This window comes from Euleptes europaea, chromosome 17, assembly GCF_029931775.1.
Source record: "Euleptes europaea isolate rEulEur1 chromosome 17, rEulEur1.hap1, whole genome shotgun sequence".
Classification (NCBI taxonomy): domain Eukaryota; kingdom Metazoa; phylum Chordata; class Lepidosauria; order Squamata; family Sphaerodactylidae; genus Euleptes; species Euleptes europaea.
This window is the reverse complement of record NC_079328.1, coordinates 25,105,330-25,123,738: the sequence shown is the minus strand read 5'-3', so window position 1 is coordinate 25,123,738 and position 18,409 is coordinate 25,105,330. Positions and strand designations below refer to the sequence as shown.

Here is an 18,409-nt window from a genome sequence, read left to right as displayed (position 1 = left end):
AGCTCTGAGAGGCTCACTAGCTGGGAGATATTATAAGGCAGGCAAGGCGGGAGATTACACGCATGAATACAGTTTCCCAGGAGCTGAGTTCCCAGGCCTAGGTATGCGACCTTGGGGGGCAGACAACACAGTACAGAGACAGAGGCAATAACGAAACCGAGATAGCAGCCTGACAGGGAGGGCTAGGGGCGGAGTTGGGGGAGGAGCTTCTCTGGCCTGGAAGGGTATATAAGGCCAGAGAAGTCTGATTGCCAGGGAGGAGAGAAGCCAGAGGCTGCCTGCAAGGTGTGTCCTGCGGCAACCTGGCGACGTCTGAGGGAGAGTCGAGCTCTGACTCCCCCTCGGACTGGTCTGAGGCGGAAAAGACTGTCTCAGCCCCAACATCCTCCCGGGCAGAGACCCTCCCTGCGCCCGGGCCGAAGCCCCCTCGCGACACATTCAACTTCATTTCAAGCATCTCACACCAAAATGTTCTCAGTTATCTCAGTCCCACTTAGTGCTGTTCACATTTGCTGACGACATTTCAGTGCCACCTTAAAGCAGGACGGAGACATCGTGATTCCGAAGTTGGGGGTGAGGTCCGGCGCCTTTGTCTCATCTGGCCACAGTATCTGGAATCTTCTCAGAATATTGGTGAAGAAGAGGAACAGCTCCATCCGAGCCAAGTTCTCCCCTAAGCAAACCCTTGGACCTGGAAAATGGAGAGATTCACGGGGAGGACACTCAGGGCTTGTTCAGATATCAAGGTTTTTCTGTGATGATGATGATGATGATGATGATGATTATTATTATTATTATTATTAACATTTCTACCCCGCTCTCCCCGACCCGAAGGTCGGGCTCAGAGCGGCTTACACAGTCTAAAAACACGATAAAACAATAGCCCATTAAAATAGTTTAAAATAATTTAAAATAGCCCAATAATGCCCCTCAATGGCGCCAAAACTCCAGAGACAGAAATTTCTAATAAAATTAATCTAACCACACCCTAAGGTGGTCTTGAAGGGGTGGTGCTCAGCAGCGGGGAAAGGGGGGGGGAGGACTAGGGAGGCCAGTAATTATAATGAGAACCGTCGCTGGCCTCAACCATAAGCCCGGCGGAATAGCTCCATCTTGCAGGCCCTGTGGAACTCCTGAAGGTCCCCGCAGGGCCCTGATCTCATTAGGGAGGATACTCCTTGGGCCAGGGATCACCAGCAAGTTGGAATTACATGAACGTAAGCTTCTCTGGGGAACATACCAGGAGACCCCCATGGATCTGACCCCCATGGATCCAGTCCCCCCAAAGCAACATGATTTTCAGCTGCTGCTGCTGAAATAGCAAAAGAAGGATCAATGTCAATCAGATAATTTACCTGCTGAGAAAGCCAGGAAGGCTTCAGGCTTCTCAAATTCTCCCTTTTCATTCAGAAAGTTCGAAGGGTTAAACTCATGCGGATATTTCCACTGAGACTCATCGCGATGGACAGAAATGAGACTGGTCACAATTGGCGTGTCCTGCAAAACCAAGAGAACCATGTCCCATGGAAACAAGTATTTCTCTTGACTACTTTTGCTGCGCTCACTTGACAGCAGTGCCACATTTCAAAACATAAAACAACGATTTAAGCCACCAAACATCCCCTCTTTTAGTAGATACAAATTCTGTTTAGAAACACAGCCTCATTTTGCCTTGAGGCCATGCAGGGGAGGGAGAAAGTGTTTAACCCTTCAATCTCCACCCGGCTTCACTATTCAAAACTGGGTGCCCCGGCTTATAATTAGTATTTTAAATAAGAAAATGTGACTTTTAAAAACCCACCAGTATGAGGGAAGAGCCTGGCGGAGGCTGGCATCAATGGAGGGGTCAAAATAGAAGGGCAGCAACACAGAGCAACCATTTGGTGGAACAACAACTTCAGATTAGCTGCAATCTTTTTATGAACTTCCCTTGATTTCAGAGGTGTGGTCTACTACACTGATGTCTGCTGCATACCCATGTAGGCTTATTCCATTTTGCCAAGGTGGTGAGACTGGTGGGGCCATGGAGCAGTTAATACTTCAAGGAGGGAGGATACCCTTGCAAATGCCCTGAAGAAGGCTTGTCATGAGATATCAGCCTATTGCAAACTCCCATTTTTGTGCAGGGTTCACAAAGGACTGTAGTGGCTGTGAAACGTTATGCTTTCTAGAAGGAAGGGTAATGTCTAGAGCCATTCCAACCCAGCTTCTGAACTGGTTTGGGGACACAAGCGGTCTTGATCACCCTGATAGATTACTTTTTTTTTTTTTGCTGAGAAATTGAGAGTGTGGCTTTCTTGATTCTCCTGGACATCTCTCAGTGGATATCAGTACAATCATGGTATCCATTGAGACTGGGTCACTGGAACATGTGTTAGGAACTCTCCTCCTCTGATACCAGAAGAGGGACTGTGTCTCAGTGGTAGAGCATCTGCTTGGCATGCAGAAGGTCCCAGGTTCAATCCCCAGCATCGCCATTTAAAAGGACCAGGCAGTAGGTGACGTGAAAGACCTCTGCCTGAGGTCCTGGAGAGCCATTGCCAGTCTAAGTAGACAATATTGAATTCAAAGGACCAATGCTCTGATTTGGTAAAGGCAGCTTCATGTGTTTGTGCGTTCATGCATTCAAGATGATACGCAGGGTAATCCCTGCAAATCATCTTGAACGCATGAACACATGAAGCTTCCTTTCCCAAATTCAATCTGTGGGATTTGTGTATGGACTCCTGCAAATTTAAGCACCCTCCTTCACACCCATATCATACACAGTGATCAGATTATAGGGTTAATCCATCCTTCAGACAGTAAATGAATAGGACCTTTTTTTTTGATGAAAAGACGGTTAGAGCTGAATTTAATCTTCATATACATATGTGTGTGTGTGTGTGTGTGTGTGTGTAAATTAGAAACGGAATGGGTGTAATTTGAGAATTTTCTCATTTTCTGGATTTTATTTAGTTTTATAATTTTTGACTCATATTAATAACGTTTCAGATTGTAAAGGCCTATGGCTGTGTAGAATAAACCTATACCTGATACCTGAATTGATCAATACAGTGATTCCAGAAGCTTACATTCAACCACTGGCTGCAATTATTGAATTACTCTGTGAACTCCTTTGATGTCCCAGAACTGCATTTCCCCCTATTGAGCTTCCCTTAAACCCCTGATTCACATGTATAGATACGTATGTACATCATGGTCCATGTCTAACTCCTTCAGGTTTTACCTTGGGGATTGTATAACTCAAAAGCTGCATGTCTTTGATAGGGGCATGAGGGATTCCAAAGGGTACCACATTTGCAAATCGCTGGATTTCATGAATGACAGCATTTGTGTAATGCAGTTTGTCCCGATCTTCATACTTGATGCATGTATTATTGCCAAGAACATTGTTGATTTCCACTTGACATTTTTCTAAGGAGCAGAGACCTTGGTTACCATTTATAAAACCTTTAATTAATTAATTAGTTAGTTAGTTAGTTAGTTAGTTAGTTTTGTCTCCCACCCTCATTTCTTGGCCAAAAGCTGGGCTCAGGGCATGTAATAGATACCATAAAACAATATAAATACAATAAAATCCCAATAACACTACATAATGTTAATAATGATAAATAACAATTAAAATGCAATTAAAACAACAGATGGCGCTCATAGAAAAATATAGGCATCACGGCATAGCTTGCAAGCAATCTGGGCCCCCATAAGTTCAGTAGTATACGGGGAAGGGTAGGGAGGCCAGCAGAGATGACAAAACTGTATCTGCCCTCAACCATAGACCTGGTGGAATAACTCCGTCTTTCAGGCCCTGCAGAATTGTTTGAGATCCCACTGGGCCCTAGTTTCAATTAAAAGGGAGTTCCACTAGGCCGGAGCCAGGGCCGAGAAACCCCAGGCCCTGGTCGAGGAAAGTCAGACACTCTTAGGACCGTGGACCACCAGGAGATTACCATGTATGGATTTTAGGGTGGCCGGGAAAGACTGTAATTTGGCTTTATCCAATCATGGGATGCCAAAAGGGCCGGCGTTCGGGCATCAGTAGGGGGCTGAGCCTCTGAAGGGCTATAAAAGAGCGAGCACTGGACCATTTTCTTTGAGCAGCTAGGGCACTTGCATGTGCTAAGCTGTCTCCCATTTATTATGGCCAAATAAATGCTTTCAACAGATCTCTCTGTGTCTGGTCTTCTCTATCCCTAATTAAGATTGGGTAAAGGGGATAAGAGTGTTGATTATTGATTATTGATTGGCGTTTCTGACACTCATCCATCCTGTTTTCTGCAGCTTTGTGGATAATTGGTCTACGCTTCCCGGGAACCTCTTATCTCGGGTTTACCTCATCTTGTTTTCCTTTCGCTGGCTGAAGTGTTTTTAAGCTTGTACTTTCTTCCGTATCGTTATTAACAGCCTTTTTCTGTTCTATGACAGTCAGGTCTTTCACCTTTTTGCTCCTAAATAAAGTATTGCTTCTTCAGGATCACCCGCCTGAGTGAGTTTACTTTTGGGATGCTAGGGGTAAACGCCTGAACCTGAATCTCTAAGACCCAACCTGCCGCTCCCTCTAGCAGACTCGGCCGGATATCTGCTAGTGCGTTGGGCAGCCGGTACACCAACCAGATAGCAAAGCTCTCCTCCGCTTCCCGCACCAGGACCTACACATTTACTGGAATCATGTGGATCTGTCAAATTCACTTTAATTTTCCTCTCTTTCTTATTTTCCTTAGACCGCCAGCATTTTAGGGCAAGAGTGCATACAGACAGTTTCTGAAGGAGAACAATTTTCTTCTTACAGCTAGCACAGGGATAGCCCCAAAGTAATATGGACAGCAAGATTATTATGTAAGCATATTAGAGACTGGAGGCACCAGACCCTCGCTTCAGGAGGAACAGCCTACCAATCTTTATCCTAACTCCCGATGGTAGCATTTTCCCTTAGTCCCATGCAAACTGACAGAATGAAAGTGACCAAGCCACCTTGCAAGCGACTTCTAGTTTAGTTTGTTTTACTCTTCAGGGAAACCTGTAAAGAGCAATACAAATGGGACCGAGGGGCAGAAACAAAAAGAGCAATACAAATGGGACTGAGGGGCAGAAACAAATTCCTGATCTGCAGAGAGATAGAGGGGGGGAGTGTTCTCCCCCCCTTTAAATAAACCTGTCTAGTTCACATATATGGTTGGGCCGGCCCTGTTCTTTGGTACCTTGGATCTCTGGGAAAGCCATCAAGTAGAGTACACCCCATGCAAGAGTTGTTGCAGCTGTTTCCAATCCAACAATGAACAGTTCAGTCACCAAAAAAAGCATGTACTCTTCTTCAAAACTTGATCCTTTATTCTCCGGCTTTTAAAAAAGAAATTTGAAAGAGATATTTCATATGCATGTGTTAAACAGAAAAGTATTTAAATAGTTCAATATAAAAGATATGAATGATGTAGCCATTTGAGTTGGCAAGGGGCACTTATGCATGGGAATTTTACCTGTGGTTCGATGCTCATTGACCCACACTTTTCTGTTGCCAAGTGTCGTGAGCAGCAGGGATCTAGATACTGAACAGACACAGATCCCGGCTGAGTTGGTAACAGAGGCAGAGGCCGGGCCCTCTGTCTCCTCTGAAGTTGGCAGTTTGCCTCCGTCGGAGTCAGAAGTTCCCACTCCTCTCATGGTTAACGATGAGGAGAGTCAGCCGGCAAGGATAGAAGATTCACCCTCACAGATAGATAGGCTTCGGGAAAGATTACGCAAAGACTTAGCTACCCGTCGCAAGCAGGCGAGGGAGTATAGATGGACACAAAGCCCTGAATACCGAGAGGAGCCAGGCTAGATAATTGATGGGGTGAATGAGCACACTACCGGAGGGTCATATAATCCCAGGCTGTTGGAAGGTTTCTCCGTGGAAGCAACGATTCAGTTTCCGGATTGCTTCGCATCCACTTCGGCTCCTGACTCTCTCTCTGACCGGCTTGAATTCCTGGCACTCTGACCCTCGGCTTGATTAACGACTCTTCTTCTGGACACCTTTGGACTCCTGTTTTGATCTCCACTAACTCAACCTTGGACCGCACGACTACCCAGCCTCCTAGCCCAGCCCGGGACCTGACACCAAGCTAACAAATTGCTATGCACCAAGCTCAAATCCGGAAGCGTCTGAGCCCCATCCCTTGAAAACGCTGATTTGTAATTGGCTGTAGTGAGAAAAACGCTGTGAGCTTGCTGTGAGAAAAACGCCAAGTTCCCTTCTCCCCCCTGATGGAAACCCAAGTGCCGTGTTAAAAACCACAAATAGAGCTCTTTCAAAGGAACAGAATTGGGGGGGGGAGAGAAACCCAAGCATTGTTTTAAAACCCAGTACTAAGGCAACTGTCTGCTCAGAAAGAACTCCAGGTGGGAGAAAAGAGCAGGAAGCATTTGCGTCCCCACCCCTTGAAATGCTGCTTTGTAATTGGCTGTAATGCTTATTGTGAGAAAAGGTCACACATACACACACACACACACGCACACACTGCTTCCCTGTGCTGCACTTTGGTTTATACGTGGAGATTTCACCCAGGCTGATCTCAGGGGACTTCAAAGAATCGGGTTAAAACAGGAAGACCCGGGATTTGCAAGGGCTGGGCGCAAGGTCATCTCTAACGGATGGAAAACTCATGCATAATTCCAAGGAACAATGGAGACATTCCGGGGGCGAACGTGAGTCCAAGAACCCATGCAAAAAGGACCCAAGTCTCATCCTGCAGTAAGGCAATTGGCTCAGTTATTTCTGATTTATCAAATAACCTGTCTCAGTGTTTTGTTCACATCTGAAGTATGCTATTCAATCTTTAGGGAAGGAGGACATCATTTCTCTGCTCACTTGGTTCGTGGCAAAGCGATTAAGCTTGATCTCTTGAAATTCTGGTCCAATTCAGACATGATAAGGATGATTTTATATATGTATGGTAAAGTTCATGAAGAGCTCCACAATTTTCCAATATCATTACAAATGCAATTTTTCTTAAATATTTTTTCAATATACCAGTGGATTGTAAGTTTTCCTGTTGCAGAATATGTCACATCCTCCATGTAGTTCTATACTACTTAAAAGCCACGAGACTTAAATTGGGGGAAAATTGGGATCTTACTCAAAACTTTCTAAGGGGAATGGTTTACTGCAGTTCTGGGAAATAAAGAAACATTAGTAACCTTTAGTGAGGACAAGGCTTCTTTAAGAGGTGGGAGGGGAGGAAGAACCAAACAGAGACTAAGGGAGGGGGTGTGGTTCTCAGGCAGAGAAGCAAGGTGAAAGGCTTTCTAAAACCAGAATCCTCTGGGTAACCATGTTAATAAAGTACCGTGAAACAATAGAATAAAGATCCCTGCTTCATTCGCCTTCCAGTGACCACCAAACCTTTAATGTTTAAATTTCAAACAGTAAATCCTGTTTTACGACTGATAGTTCAGTGTGTGTGTGTGTTTCTATGGGTACCGCACTTGGTATTCCCAGTGATGTATTAAGAGTTTGAAAATGTTGTAAAAAACATCGCTTTAAAAGGTTTTTTGGATACTACGGCTTATAAATGGTTGGAAGACGTCTTCACAGCTAAAGGGGCCAAACAAAGTGCGAACCGTATTTTTTATAACGTTTTCAAACTCTTAATATATCGCTGGGAATACAAGCGCTGTAACCCCCCAAGTATGTATCAGTAAAAGCGACAGTGAATTATCCACTAGAGCAAGGATTAATAAAGCTACACTTCAGGATCAGAGACAGACAATAGAGTTCTACAAGCGTGAGGGAAGCCTCAGAAAAATCTGAAATCTTTTTTTAAAAAAGCTTTAGAGGGGTAACACCCCCCCCCCCAAGGATAGAAACAACATCTGTAGTTTTGAGAGATAAATGGCCACTGATATCTTGCAAGATTGCATAAAAGATGGTAGGGAGGGAAGATATCAGGGAAAGGGAAGAGAAGAAGGAAAAGCTGGCATGGGGAGAACAGACAAATGTAGGTAGAAGGTGGGTGGGACAACAAAAAGAAGGTGCTGTCGAGTTGCAACCAACCCATGGCAACCCCAACCACGGGGCATTCTAGGCAAGTGATATATAGAGGTGGTTTCTTACTGCCTTCCACAGTTCCATTGCCTAGTTCCAACCCCAATGTTCCTAGGTGGTCTCCCATCGAAGTACTGGCCACGGCTGACCCTGCTTAGCTCCCAAGGTCTGACAGGCTTGGGCGAAGCTGGGCTAGTCAGGATGCTATGAAAATGAAAAAGACGTCGACATTCATTCAGAAATTACAAACTGACCAGATGCAAAAATCAATTAGCTGTGACTTGAATCTTCAGTTTTTTGAGTCCATGCCAAATTTTGCTATTGTTCAGTAAAGAAAAAAAAACACTGTGCGGAGAAAACATGGCATGCCAAATCGGGGTTAGAAATCACATACCTTCTGTATTTCTTCCATATAGGCATCAATTACATCTCGGTGCACTCCGGGAACACGGGTTGCCCAGTGCTCTTCAACTTCTTTTGAGAAGAAAGCAGTTATCTTCTCTGCAGTCTTGAATAAATTCCGGTGGGGCAGAGGAAGCCTCCTCACAAATGGTAATGCATTATAAAGCTGCCGGCAAGCAGAAGAGCCAATATTAATGGGCAGCCAATTCCAAAAGAGGGAGGTAGATAGGTGATGGCTGGGAATGGTGTAGCCGCACAACATCTTAAGAGGCTTCCCGGCTGGTAAAAGCAGGAATAAAAAGCCTTAAAATCAAATTCCCGTGAAACTCTTCCATGGAGGAGTTTCACAGGGCTATGGCAGCTATTTTGCTGGCATAGCTGTGCTGCAGCGCAAAGGGGAATTCACAGGCTGAAAGGGGTTGGGAGGCTGACTAACATCAGATCCGCCACTGAGAATGCCCCCTGGATGTTGGCTAGGGTTGCCAAGTGCCAGGTGGTATTCAAAACAAAACCTCGTGCTCAATTGGAAAGTTAACAAACAAGAACAAAGCACTGATGGCACACAGTATATGTAATGAAATTTCCTTTTTCAATATATTTAACAATGAATTATAAACTGAACCCGACACGCTGTAATATTTACAGAACATAGAATGCACTAATGGCGAAGCGGCTGCAATCCGGAGGCTAGTCGGCTCTCCAGAAGAAACATGAAAAACCTGGAGTGGATTTTCGTAGTGTTAACCACTCCAGCGATGTGCTGGCTTTTTCAATATGCAACGTTGCTTTTTCAATGTACAGTTCATCAATATAAGCCGCATAAGATTTTAGGAATTACTTTATCCCGAGATGGGAGACCGGTAAGACCCATTTCGCCGTGGCTTTATCCATCGGGAAAGTAACAGCATGAGATGGCGCCTATCTCTATAATACAATATAAATACAAGGGTCTACAGTATATACAATATTCCAAAGTAAAAAAGGAAAAAATAAATTTTACATACCATTGCTAAAAAGCTTGTAGCATACAGATCACAGGATAGCTTCTAGCGATCTTACAACAAAATGAAACTGCCCCTATTTTAAGCATAATAATTGGCAACAGGTGCAAACACAATAATTGCAGAAAACAGTCTTAAAGGAACATACTGATTTACTTCTCATATAATAATTAAAAATAAAAATAAATTTATATAGGCAGAAGAATACACAGCTATTATAACTATTAAAGCTACCATATGACTTGATTTTGTGCTACTATATTTTACAAAAAACAACTTAAATCGGAAGCAGAATTTAATCCATTTGGAATTATCGTATTAAAAAGAAAAATGAAACGTGATTCAGCTTGGGAAAGAATTCTATCAATATTTTGTCTGGTGAAAGGTTTGGGTTTATACTGCCAAATTACAAAGAACTGTATATCATTTTCTGAATGGTGTAATGCTTGATAATGGGAGACAAGGGGCGCCTCTACCACATGATTTTTAATGTGTTATTTATGCTCACCCACTCAAAGTCTTATTGGGCGTCTTGTTTTACCCACGTATAAAAATCCACAGGGGCACCGGACAAGATAAATTACATTTTTGCTGGCACAGTTTGAAAACTGCTTTAATTTGAAAACAAAATTGGTATTGGTACTTTTAAATTCTTTTACTGGCAGGGAATATTGGCACATGTTGCATTCCCCACATCGAAAATGGCCAAAAGGTAAATTGGTGGTCGGTGGTAATGAAACATCTGTATGTGTAAGGTAATCTCTAAGGGATCTGGTTTTGCGATAGCCAAAACGCGGTATCATATGACATCCTGGCAGATCCTGTACTAGGTGCCAGTGTTTAGCTACTATGGTTTGTATATCTCTTGTATATTGATTAAATTCTAATGAAGAAGTGATGCCAGTATGTGTGGAATTTTGTTTAGCTGTAAATAATTGAGGACGATCCTTCTGGTCTGCTCTAATTCTGGCATTATGTATGATTTGCTGTGGATAACCTCTTGTTAAGAGGGTTTGGGACAAACTTATTGCAGCAGAAGCATAGTGTGAATGCAAAGTGGAATTCCTTTTCAATCTTAAAAACTGTCCATATGGTAAATTCTTATGCAGGTGTAGTGGGTGAAATGATTGAAAGTGTAGAAGAGCCCCTTTGTCAGTGACTTTTTAATATGGAGTGACTATGAGCTTGTTGGAATCATCTACAACCACGGTCGGGTTCAGTTTACAATTCATTGTTAAATATATTGAAAAAGGAAATTTCATTACATATACTGTGTGCCATCAGTGCTTTGTTCTTGTTTGTTAAGTGCCAGGTGGTGGCAGGCAAACCCCCGCCAATCCACTTGGCCAACTGAGGGTCGGCGGGAAACGCGGGCACGTGCGCCTGCCTGAGGCAACACGACACTTCCGGTTACACCCAGTTTGAGTGGTAAAGGCCTCGTTGCGATGCAGCACTTCCGGGTGTAAATGCATTGCAAGGGGCCTTGCAATGCGTTTTACTCCCGGAAGTGCCGCATCGCAATGGGCCTTTTACCATTCAAACTCCCAGTTTGAGTGGTAAAGGCCTTGTTGCAATGTAGCACTTCCAGGTGTAAACCGGATAGGGTTGCCAGGTGCCCGCTGGTGGCAGGCAAACCCTCGGTAAAGTGCCCCTCTGCCCACTGACCAGCTGAGGGTCGGTGGGCAATCGTGCATGTGCAGGCCCATGTGCCAGCTGGGAACCTTCCCTGCCCCTCCCCGGGGCGAGTGGGCCACCCGCTGCAGCCTTGCCCTCCCTTGGGCGAGCGGGCTGCCTGCTGCGTCAGTGCACGTGCGCACCCACAACAGAAACCTCCCGCCGAAGGTGAGTGGGGACCTGGCAACCCTAAAACTGGAAGTGCTGTGATCGCATCGGCACGGCTGCACGCGCAATCTCACCTTCACCCGAAAAATCTCCCACCGGAGCAGAGGACCAACCTGGTAAGCCTAATGCCGGCGCAGACTCTTATGCCAGGACAACACTGCTGGGAAGGCAGCGCTGGTGCCCAAGACCCTCACTGCTGTGCCCTCCCCGGGGGCCAGCGTAAGTTGCCCTGTGCCATGCTCCCTGCTTATTAGAAATACCTGGTGAGAAACATCCAAACCACATTTTTGGGTAGTCCTGTAAGTTAGTTACCTGTGCCCAGGGTCCTGTAACCTCTCTTGAATTCTCATGGATAAGGTCCAATATATGCCTCAAGGTATTATCATCATACTTAAAATGCTTTCCCAATGCAATGGTGGAAATGATATTCGCTACGGCACTCTCAAGGAAACCAAGGGGATCAAATGGCACACCTGTTGAATCAAATAAGCAACAAAAGGGTAGTTTATAATTGATTACACAAATACCAGAGTCCACGCTGACGGTCATATTTCCCTTCTTCCCCATCACTCCCCTCCGATTTTGGGTATGTCTTGAATTGGCCAGGAAGTTGAACATGGACTTTGGCAACCCTACGTCCTCCCTTCTGATACATGACATGATTGGGGGTCCCACCTGACAGCAAGCTGTCCACCTGTTGTTTTTCAATATCATGTCTCATTATCATAATTTGCAGCACAATGCTAAGTGGGGGGGAAGTGCTCAGGGAGCCAACTGACCTTTACGATGGTATATCTCAGAGATATGTTGGCATAAGTGCCAGTTATGCTGGAGCAGGCCCTAAGCTCAGCTCTAGTGCTCTCGGTCACCAGTAGAATCCTGCAGTAGACACCCATCAGCACAACCAAGGAGTAGGCTTGACCCAAAGGGGCGACCGCTCTCAGTGTCCCAGTGGTAGAGCATCTGCTTGGCATGCAGAAGGTCCCAGGTTCAATCCCTGGCATCTCCAGTTAAATGGACTAGGCAAGTAGGTGATGTGAAAGACCTCAGCCTGAGACCCTGGAGAGCAGCTGCCGGTCTGATTAGACAATACTAACTTTGATGGACCAAGGGTCTGATTCAGTATAAGGCAGCTTCATGTGTTCATGTGACAGGTAAGCAAGGACGAGGAACCCATACTTTCTGGCCCATTCCCCTCGCTTAAGGCCAGGTGCCACCCTCCCTCCCTCAAGCCTAGAATTGTGTTCATACAGGGGCATCATGAGCCATGGCCTCCCAGCACCATGGTGGCTCCCAGCACTAGGGCTGTCGATTCAGTCCCGAACCGAAAAACAGCTCAATTTTCCCTGATTCAGCGGTTTCTAGTTCAGATTGAACCGAATTCAAAAAAGGTAGGAAAACAACGAGCCAAATTCGGCGAGTTTGGAGCAATCGCCGAATAAATTCGAGGGCTCCAAATCAGCAGCATAACCATAAAGGCATTAAAAACACATTTGCTCCTTTCCATGGCTCTGGGGGGGCATGTTTGGAGGTAGAGGTCCCAAAATTTCAGCGTAGCTTGAGGTGACCCTTCTTGCAAGAACCCCCAAGTTTTGTGAAGATTGGGTCAGGGCCCCCCGAGATATGGGGCCCGGAAGGGGTCCCCCCAAAATCGCCCACAGAAATAAAGGCATTAAAAACACATTCTCACCTTTCCGCGGCTCCGAGGGGGCATTTTTGGAGGTACAGGCCCCAAACCTTCAGCGTAGCTTGAGGGGACCCTTCCTTCAAGAAATTTTGGGACCTCTACCTCCAAAAATGCCCCCCCGGAGCCGTGGAAAGGCGCGAATGTGTTTTTAATGGCTTTATTCTGCCAAATTTCCCCCCGAACTCAGAACTTGGAGCCGAATTCCACGGATCCGAATCGGGGGAGTTCGGACTTCAGCATTTCCTGAAACAAAACAGACCGAATTTTGCTGAATCCGAATTTTACCGAATTTTTTTTCCAACATCCCTACCCAGCACCATGGGTCCGTGGCTCATGACGCCCCTGCACGAACACAATGCTAGGCTTGAGGGAGGGAGGGTGGCACCCGGCCTTAAGTGAGGGGAATGGGCCAACAAGTGTGAGTTCCTTGCCCTTGCTTGCCTGTCACATGAACACATGAAGCTGCCTTCTACTGAATCAGACCCTTGGTCCATCAAAGTCAGTATTGCCATGCAGTGGGAAAAGATCCCAGGTAAGCTTCCCAGGAGAACCGCCAGGGAGGGGGGATGACATTTTCAACCCTACACTAGGTTGTAAGCTCAGTCCTTTACCTGTTCCCCCCCCCTCGACGGCAGACAAGGCTTGTCGGTGGTTGGGGGGCTTGGCAGCTGCCCACTCTACATGGTGGGTTACCTTGCCAGGTGCCCCTTTGACTCATTCCCTTGCAGGCTCAGAGCCTTGAGCAGCAGCTGCAGTGGATGGATCACAAGCAGTCTCTGAGCACTTCAGCACAGGATAGGTGAGCGCAGTTTGCATGGCACCATAATCCACTTCAAGAGGGGGTTGGTGGCAGCCTTTGCATCATTTCAGCCAAGGGTCAGCTTGGGGTCTCCATGGGAGGAGTATTGCTGGTGTTATGTATGCAGAGGGAAGCTGGGCTATTGTTGAGCTTGGAGTTCCCCAGGCTCCTGAGTTGTATGTCCTCATTGGCTCCCAGGTTACAACTGCCCAATCACAGACTGTCCTGAGTTGTATGTTCTCATTGGCTCCCAAGGTACAACCACCCAATCATGGACTTGGGGGGCATGGCCACGGGCAGCTGAGCAGGCATATAAGCAGGGATTTGGGGCACAGTTCGCCAGTTCTGTTCTACAGTTACCTAATAAAGCAGTTGCTATTGGAACTCCGTCTCTGCCTGGTTTCATATATTGCCCATGCAGACTTAACAGCTGGTGCCCTTGCCAACTCTGTCAGCTGCCCAGGGACTGATGGCAGGGCCCAGACCCCTCAAGGGAATGGATCCTTGATCCCTGGCCCCATTCCTTCCCACCCCTCAGCTGTGATGTGCACAGAGCTAGCCCCCCCATTCCTGCCAGCCCCTCATTGGTTCTGTATGCCCTGTCCATCATGTCCCAGCCGTCGCAACACAACACCTAGATGGGACGCTGCGGCTCAGTTGCTGGGGATGCTGATACCATTGCACCCTCCAAAACCCCAGCAACACGCTGTTTTTCCTGCCGGCCACTCACTGAGAAAACCCTTCAGGGAGCATACCAGCGTTGTCATAGTTACACCGGTGGCTGGTCGCAGCGCAGCCAGCAGTCCTCAGGAATACACTGCCCAGGGCAGTATCATTAAGCATAAACACAGACCTTCCAAGCAATTACACACAATTTAGAATTCCCTCTTGAATATTCTCACTCGGTTTAGTCCTGTTCCAATGTCGTATAAATGGCTGCCAATTATTCATCGATTTCTCCTGCAGCCCTACCCGTGTAGCCCTGTATGCAGTAATTTTTCCAAAATCACGATGTCCCAGATCTTACGGAGCCAAGTCTCAACCCATGCTAAAGTTTCTGTTTTCCATTTTTGTACAGGCCACCCTCTTGCTGCCACGAATACATTTCTAATGAGATATTTTGATGTAAATTGTATTTCTTTGGGGAACTGACCTAGAAGAGCAGCCCTAGCTTCACCTAGGATCTTGACTTTCATTATGTCTTCTAAAATCTGATACAATCCTACTTCCTCCCTTCAGAGAAGTGCAGGGATTGGATGTCCCACCCATCAGCGAGCTGTCCACTTGTGTTCACTCACTCATGTTTTCTTCAAATATTTGCAACAAGTAAGCGGCCTCATCCTGGATCTTTTCCTCCATAGATTTTTTACCCAGTCCAAAATTTCTCAGGGTCATCAACAAAAACCTTCTTTGCTGCTTCCACACTTCCCCATAGGCTGCTGTGACTACCCCTGCAGGAAGACAAGAGATTAAAAATTGGTTATAGATTCCTTGGCCGATGTCTCCAGTGTGAGTAATTCACACAGATCTCCTTACCAGAGAAAAGGAAAGCAGAAGGAATCTGCTAGGTTTGGGGGGCCTATTCTGTAAGTAGTCAGAGAGTGTCTGGAAGCAACATTTTATAGCAAATCTCACATTCTTTACAGCATCTATGGTTTCCTAGAGTTGCAGCATGTACAAAGTACACAGCATATACATTGGTACACAAGGCCCTGATTCCTGCAATCTGTGTATGTGTGAAAGACAGTGGCCTTCATATGTCCCGATGGGACATACTACTACCTGGAGATTGGCAACCGTAAGTCAGGGGAAAGACAAAATTGGAAACCTTTTCAGGTACCTTTTTGTTTATTGATTGCTTTCATAAAAGCAGAATGGGGTCTTCCAGCAAATTCCGTTCCATTAATCAGTAGGACCTCTTTCACCAATGAAAATCCTTGAACAAAGACCACAGGCTTCCCTCCCATATACAAAGTGAAGATGGGATCATATTTTTGTGCAATCTGAAAAAAAAATAGTGAGAGGTTATTACTGTGGTGTTTGAAATGTTGCTGGAACAACTCTCTTCAGTGGCTCTGAAACAGACTAGCATCAAGAATGTGTGTGTGTGTTAAGTGCCGTCAAGTTGATTCCGACACATGGCGACCCTATGAATCAATGTCCTCCAAAACATCCTATCGTTAACAGCCTTGCTCAGGTCATGCAGTCTGAGGGCAGAGGCTTCCTTAACAGAGTCAATCCATCTCATGTTGGGTCTTCCTCTTTTCCTGCTGCCTTCCACTTTTCCTAGCATGATTGTCTTTTCCAATGACTCTTGTCTTCTCATGTTGTGACCAAAGTACAATAGCCTCAGTTTAGTCATTTTAGCTTCTAAACTATCTACTTCCACAGGTATGCAGTCAAGCCCATCTCCTGTGCCCGAAAGCTTACAGTCAAGACCATTTTCTTGCAAGAGCACAGGTTTACTGATGAGCATTCATTGTGGTCTTGGATGTCAGATAGCAGACTTCATTGTCTAATCTTATGCCCGTGTTGGTGAACCTATGTTGGTGAACTCTCTGTGGGCACGTGTGGACCCGTCGCGTCTGCCTAGGGCTATGCCGTGTTGCCGTGGTGAGGGCGCTGAGGGCAGTGCTCCTTCTCCCCAAGCCCATGCTCCCCAAGCCCACGCTCCCCAAGCCTATGCTGGCGCCCTCCCTCTCCTTGCACCCGGGGCAAGCCCCTCCCTCTTTCAGCTGAGCGAGAGCCGCAGCTCAGCTGTTTGTCGGGGCCCCACCCATCTTCAGTTTGGATGGGGGAGGCTGTGGCCGAGCACCTTGCCATGGCCCCCTCTCAGCTGAGCTGCGGGGCAGCTCAGCTGTTTGTCGGCCCCGCCCGTCTTCAGTTTGTGTGGGGCCCCGCCCGTCTAAAAAAGCATTTAGAAAATTCTACAACATTTACAGACAATCCTACAAGCCATCAGGAAATCTACAAGGAATTTTCTAGCATTGTAGCAGCTGCAAAGGTGAATGCAAAGGTGCATTCCAGAAGTGACTGCGAAGCCGGCACATACCGGCTTCTCATTACTAAAGAGCCCTTTTAACCTGACCTTTGGTGTTTGCTGTGAAGAATCCCCCTCAAGGATCAATGCAAAACAACAGAGGCGTATTAGCTATGCATGTGGTAATGGCTATTCAAACAGGAACAAAGGAGCAGGCGAGTGGGGGGAGTGGAATTCTCCTTTTGCGTCGGGACTGTGAAAAGGCATTTTTAAAATCGCATTTTTAAAAAAGAGCTTTGAGTGAGCATCAGAATTGACCATGCAAAAATGGCCCTTGTGGGGAAGAAAATAAACTGACTCCACAGCTGTAAAAATGCATGTGGGGGGGCAGACATGTGGAAGAACGCTGTCCAACTCGATTCCAATGCTTGTGGATTGACTTCCAAGAAAATTTAAAAAAATATATATGTGGGGCAATTCAGCCTGGAACGCGCTGCTAATTACCATGCAAAAATGGCCTAGGCTTAAATAATGAGGGTTTTCAAGGGAGGGTGCTGTGCTTGTCGGTGTTATGGGTGGCATCAAAGCACCCCTCTTTTAAAATGGCCCTAAAATAGCAATATAATGGCGCAGTGTTACAATGACAGTTTAAGCAGGTTCTCTGAATTCCCAGCTTTCATTTTTTATAAAGTAAGTCTCTCGCCCCTTCCCTCGCCTGACTGCAGCCATGCCTTCCAGGTGCCTTTCTTGTAACAGCATTCTCTGCCTCACTAAACTAGTACCATACATCTTCCTTCCCTTCCCTGCCGACTGTTTCTTAGATCTCTGTTATGGGTCTGAAGGTAGTAGAAAATGGACCTACCCTTTGAAAGTCCCTCAAGGGATGGTAGAAATCGAACTGCAGCAAGTTTCCAAGGAATGGCAAAGGCCTTGGTCCAGGGGGGAGTTTTTTGGGACTCGCAGTCTTCCAATAGAGGAACAATATGAAAGAAATCAGCAGTAGCCAGCTGAAAAGGTCCATGGTGTGAATGTCCATGGGAGAGAACACCGTGGGGAGCCAGAGCTGTCGTTTTTGGCAAAGACAACAGATGCTGGCATAATTTGACAAACATAGCGGTTCTTTGTGTACAGGAAGGGATGCACTTTGCACAGGACAAAGGTGGCTTCCTAATCAAGGCTGCTGATTTGTTTTCTTTATCCACTTCCATCATTTTTGTTCTGCAGAATATATCTAAATATCGATATCTATATATTTGATTAGCTGTATTCTGAAATGATAAAGTATGTCCTTAGGATAAACACAGGTTCAACTTTCCAATTAAAGTCTTAAGTTACATCCCAGAAAGAAGAGAATCTGCTTTAGGGTGATCTGCTGAGCTAAGAATGGAACGGAACACATGGACACATGAAGCTGCCTTATACTGAATCAGACCCTTGGTCCATCAAAGTCAGTATTGTCTACTCGGACTGGCAGCAGCTCTCCAGGGTCTCAGGCAGAGGTCTTTCACATCACCTACTTGCCTGGTCCCTTTAACTGGAGATGCCGGGGATTGAACCTGGGACCTTCTGCATGCCAGGCAGATGCTCTACCACTGAGCTATGTGTCAAGCTGCCAGACTCATCTCACCATTTGGCCAAGCTGTTATAGGCGCCATGATAGGTCATTTCTTTCCAG

The 18,409-nt window shown here is 46.0% G+C and overlaps 1 protein-coding gene across 1 annotated transcript; it reads right to left on the bottom strand.

Moving 5' to 3' along the window:
- Positions 1-503: 503 nt before the first annotated feature.
- Positions 504-17,755, bottom strand: LOC130488697 (cytochrome P450 2J6-like). The gene is made up of 9 exons (XM_056862334.1): positions 17,597-17,755; positions 15,595-15,757; positions 15,053-15,205; positions 11,581-11,741; positions 8,418-8,591; positions 5,199-5,337; positions 3,230-3,417; positions 1,356-1,497; positions 504-691 (listed from the first exon to the last, which is right to left on the bottom strand). The coding sequence occupies exons 1-9, from the start codon at positions 17,753-17,755 to the stop codon at positions 504-506; spliced, it is 1,467 nt and encodes a 488-aa protein (XP_056718312.1).
- Positions 17,756-18,409: the final 654 nt, after the last annotated feature.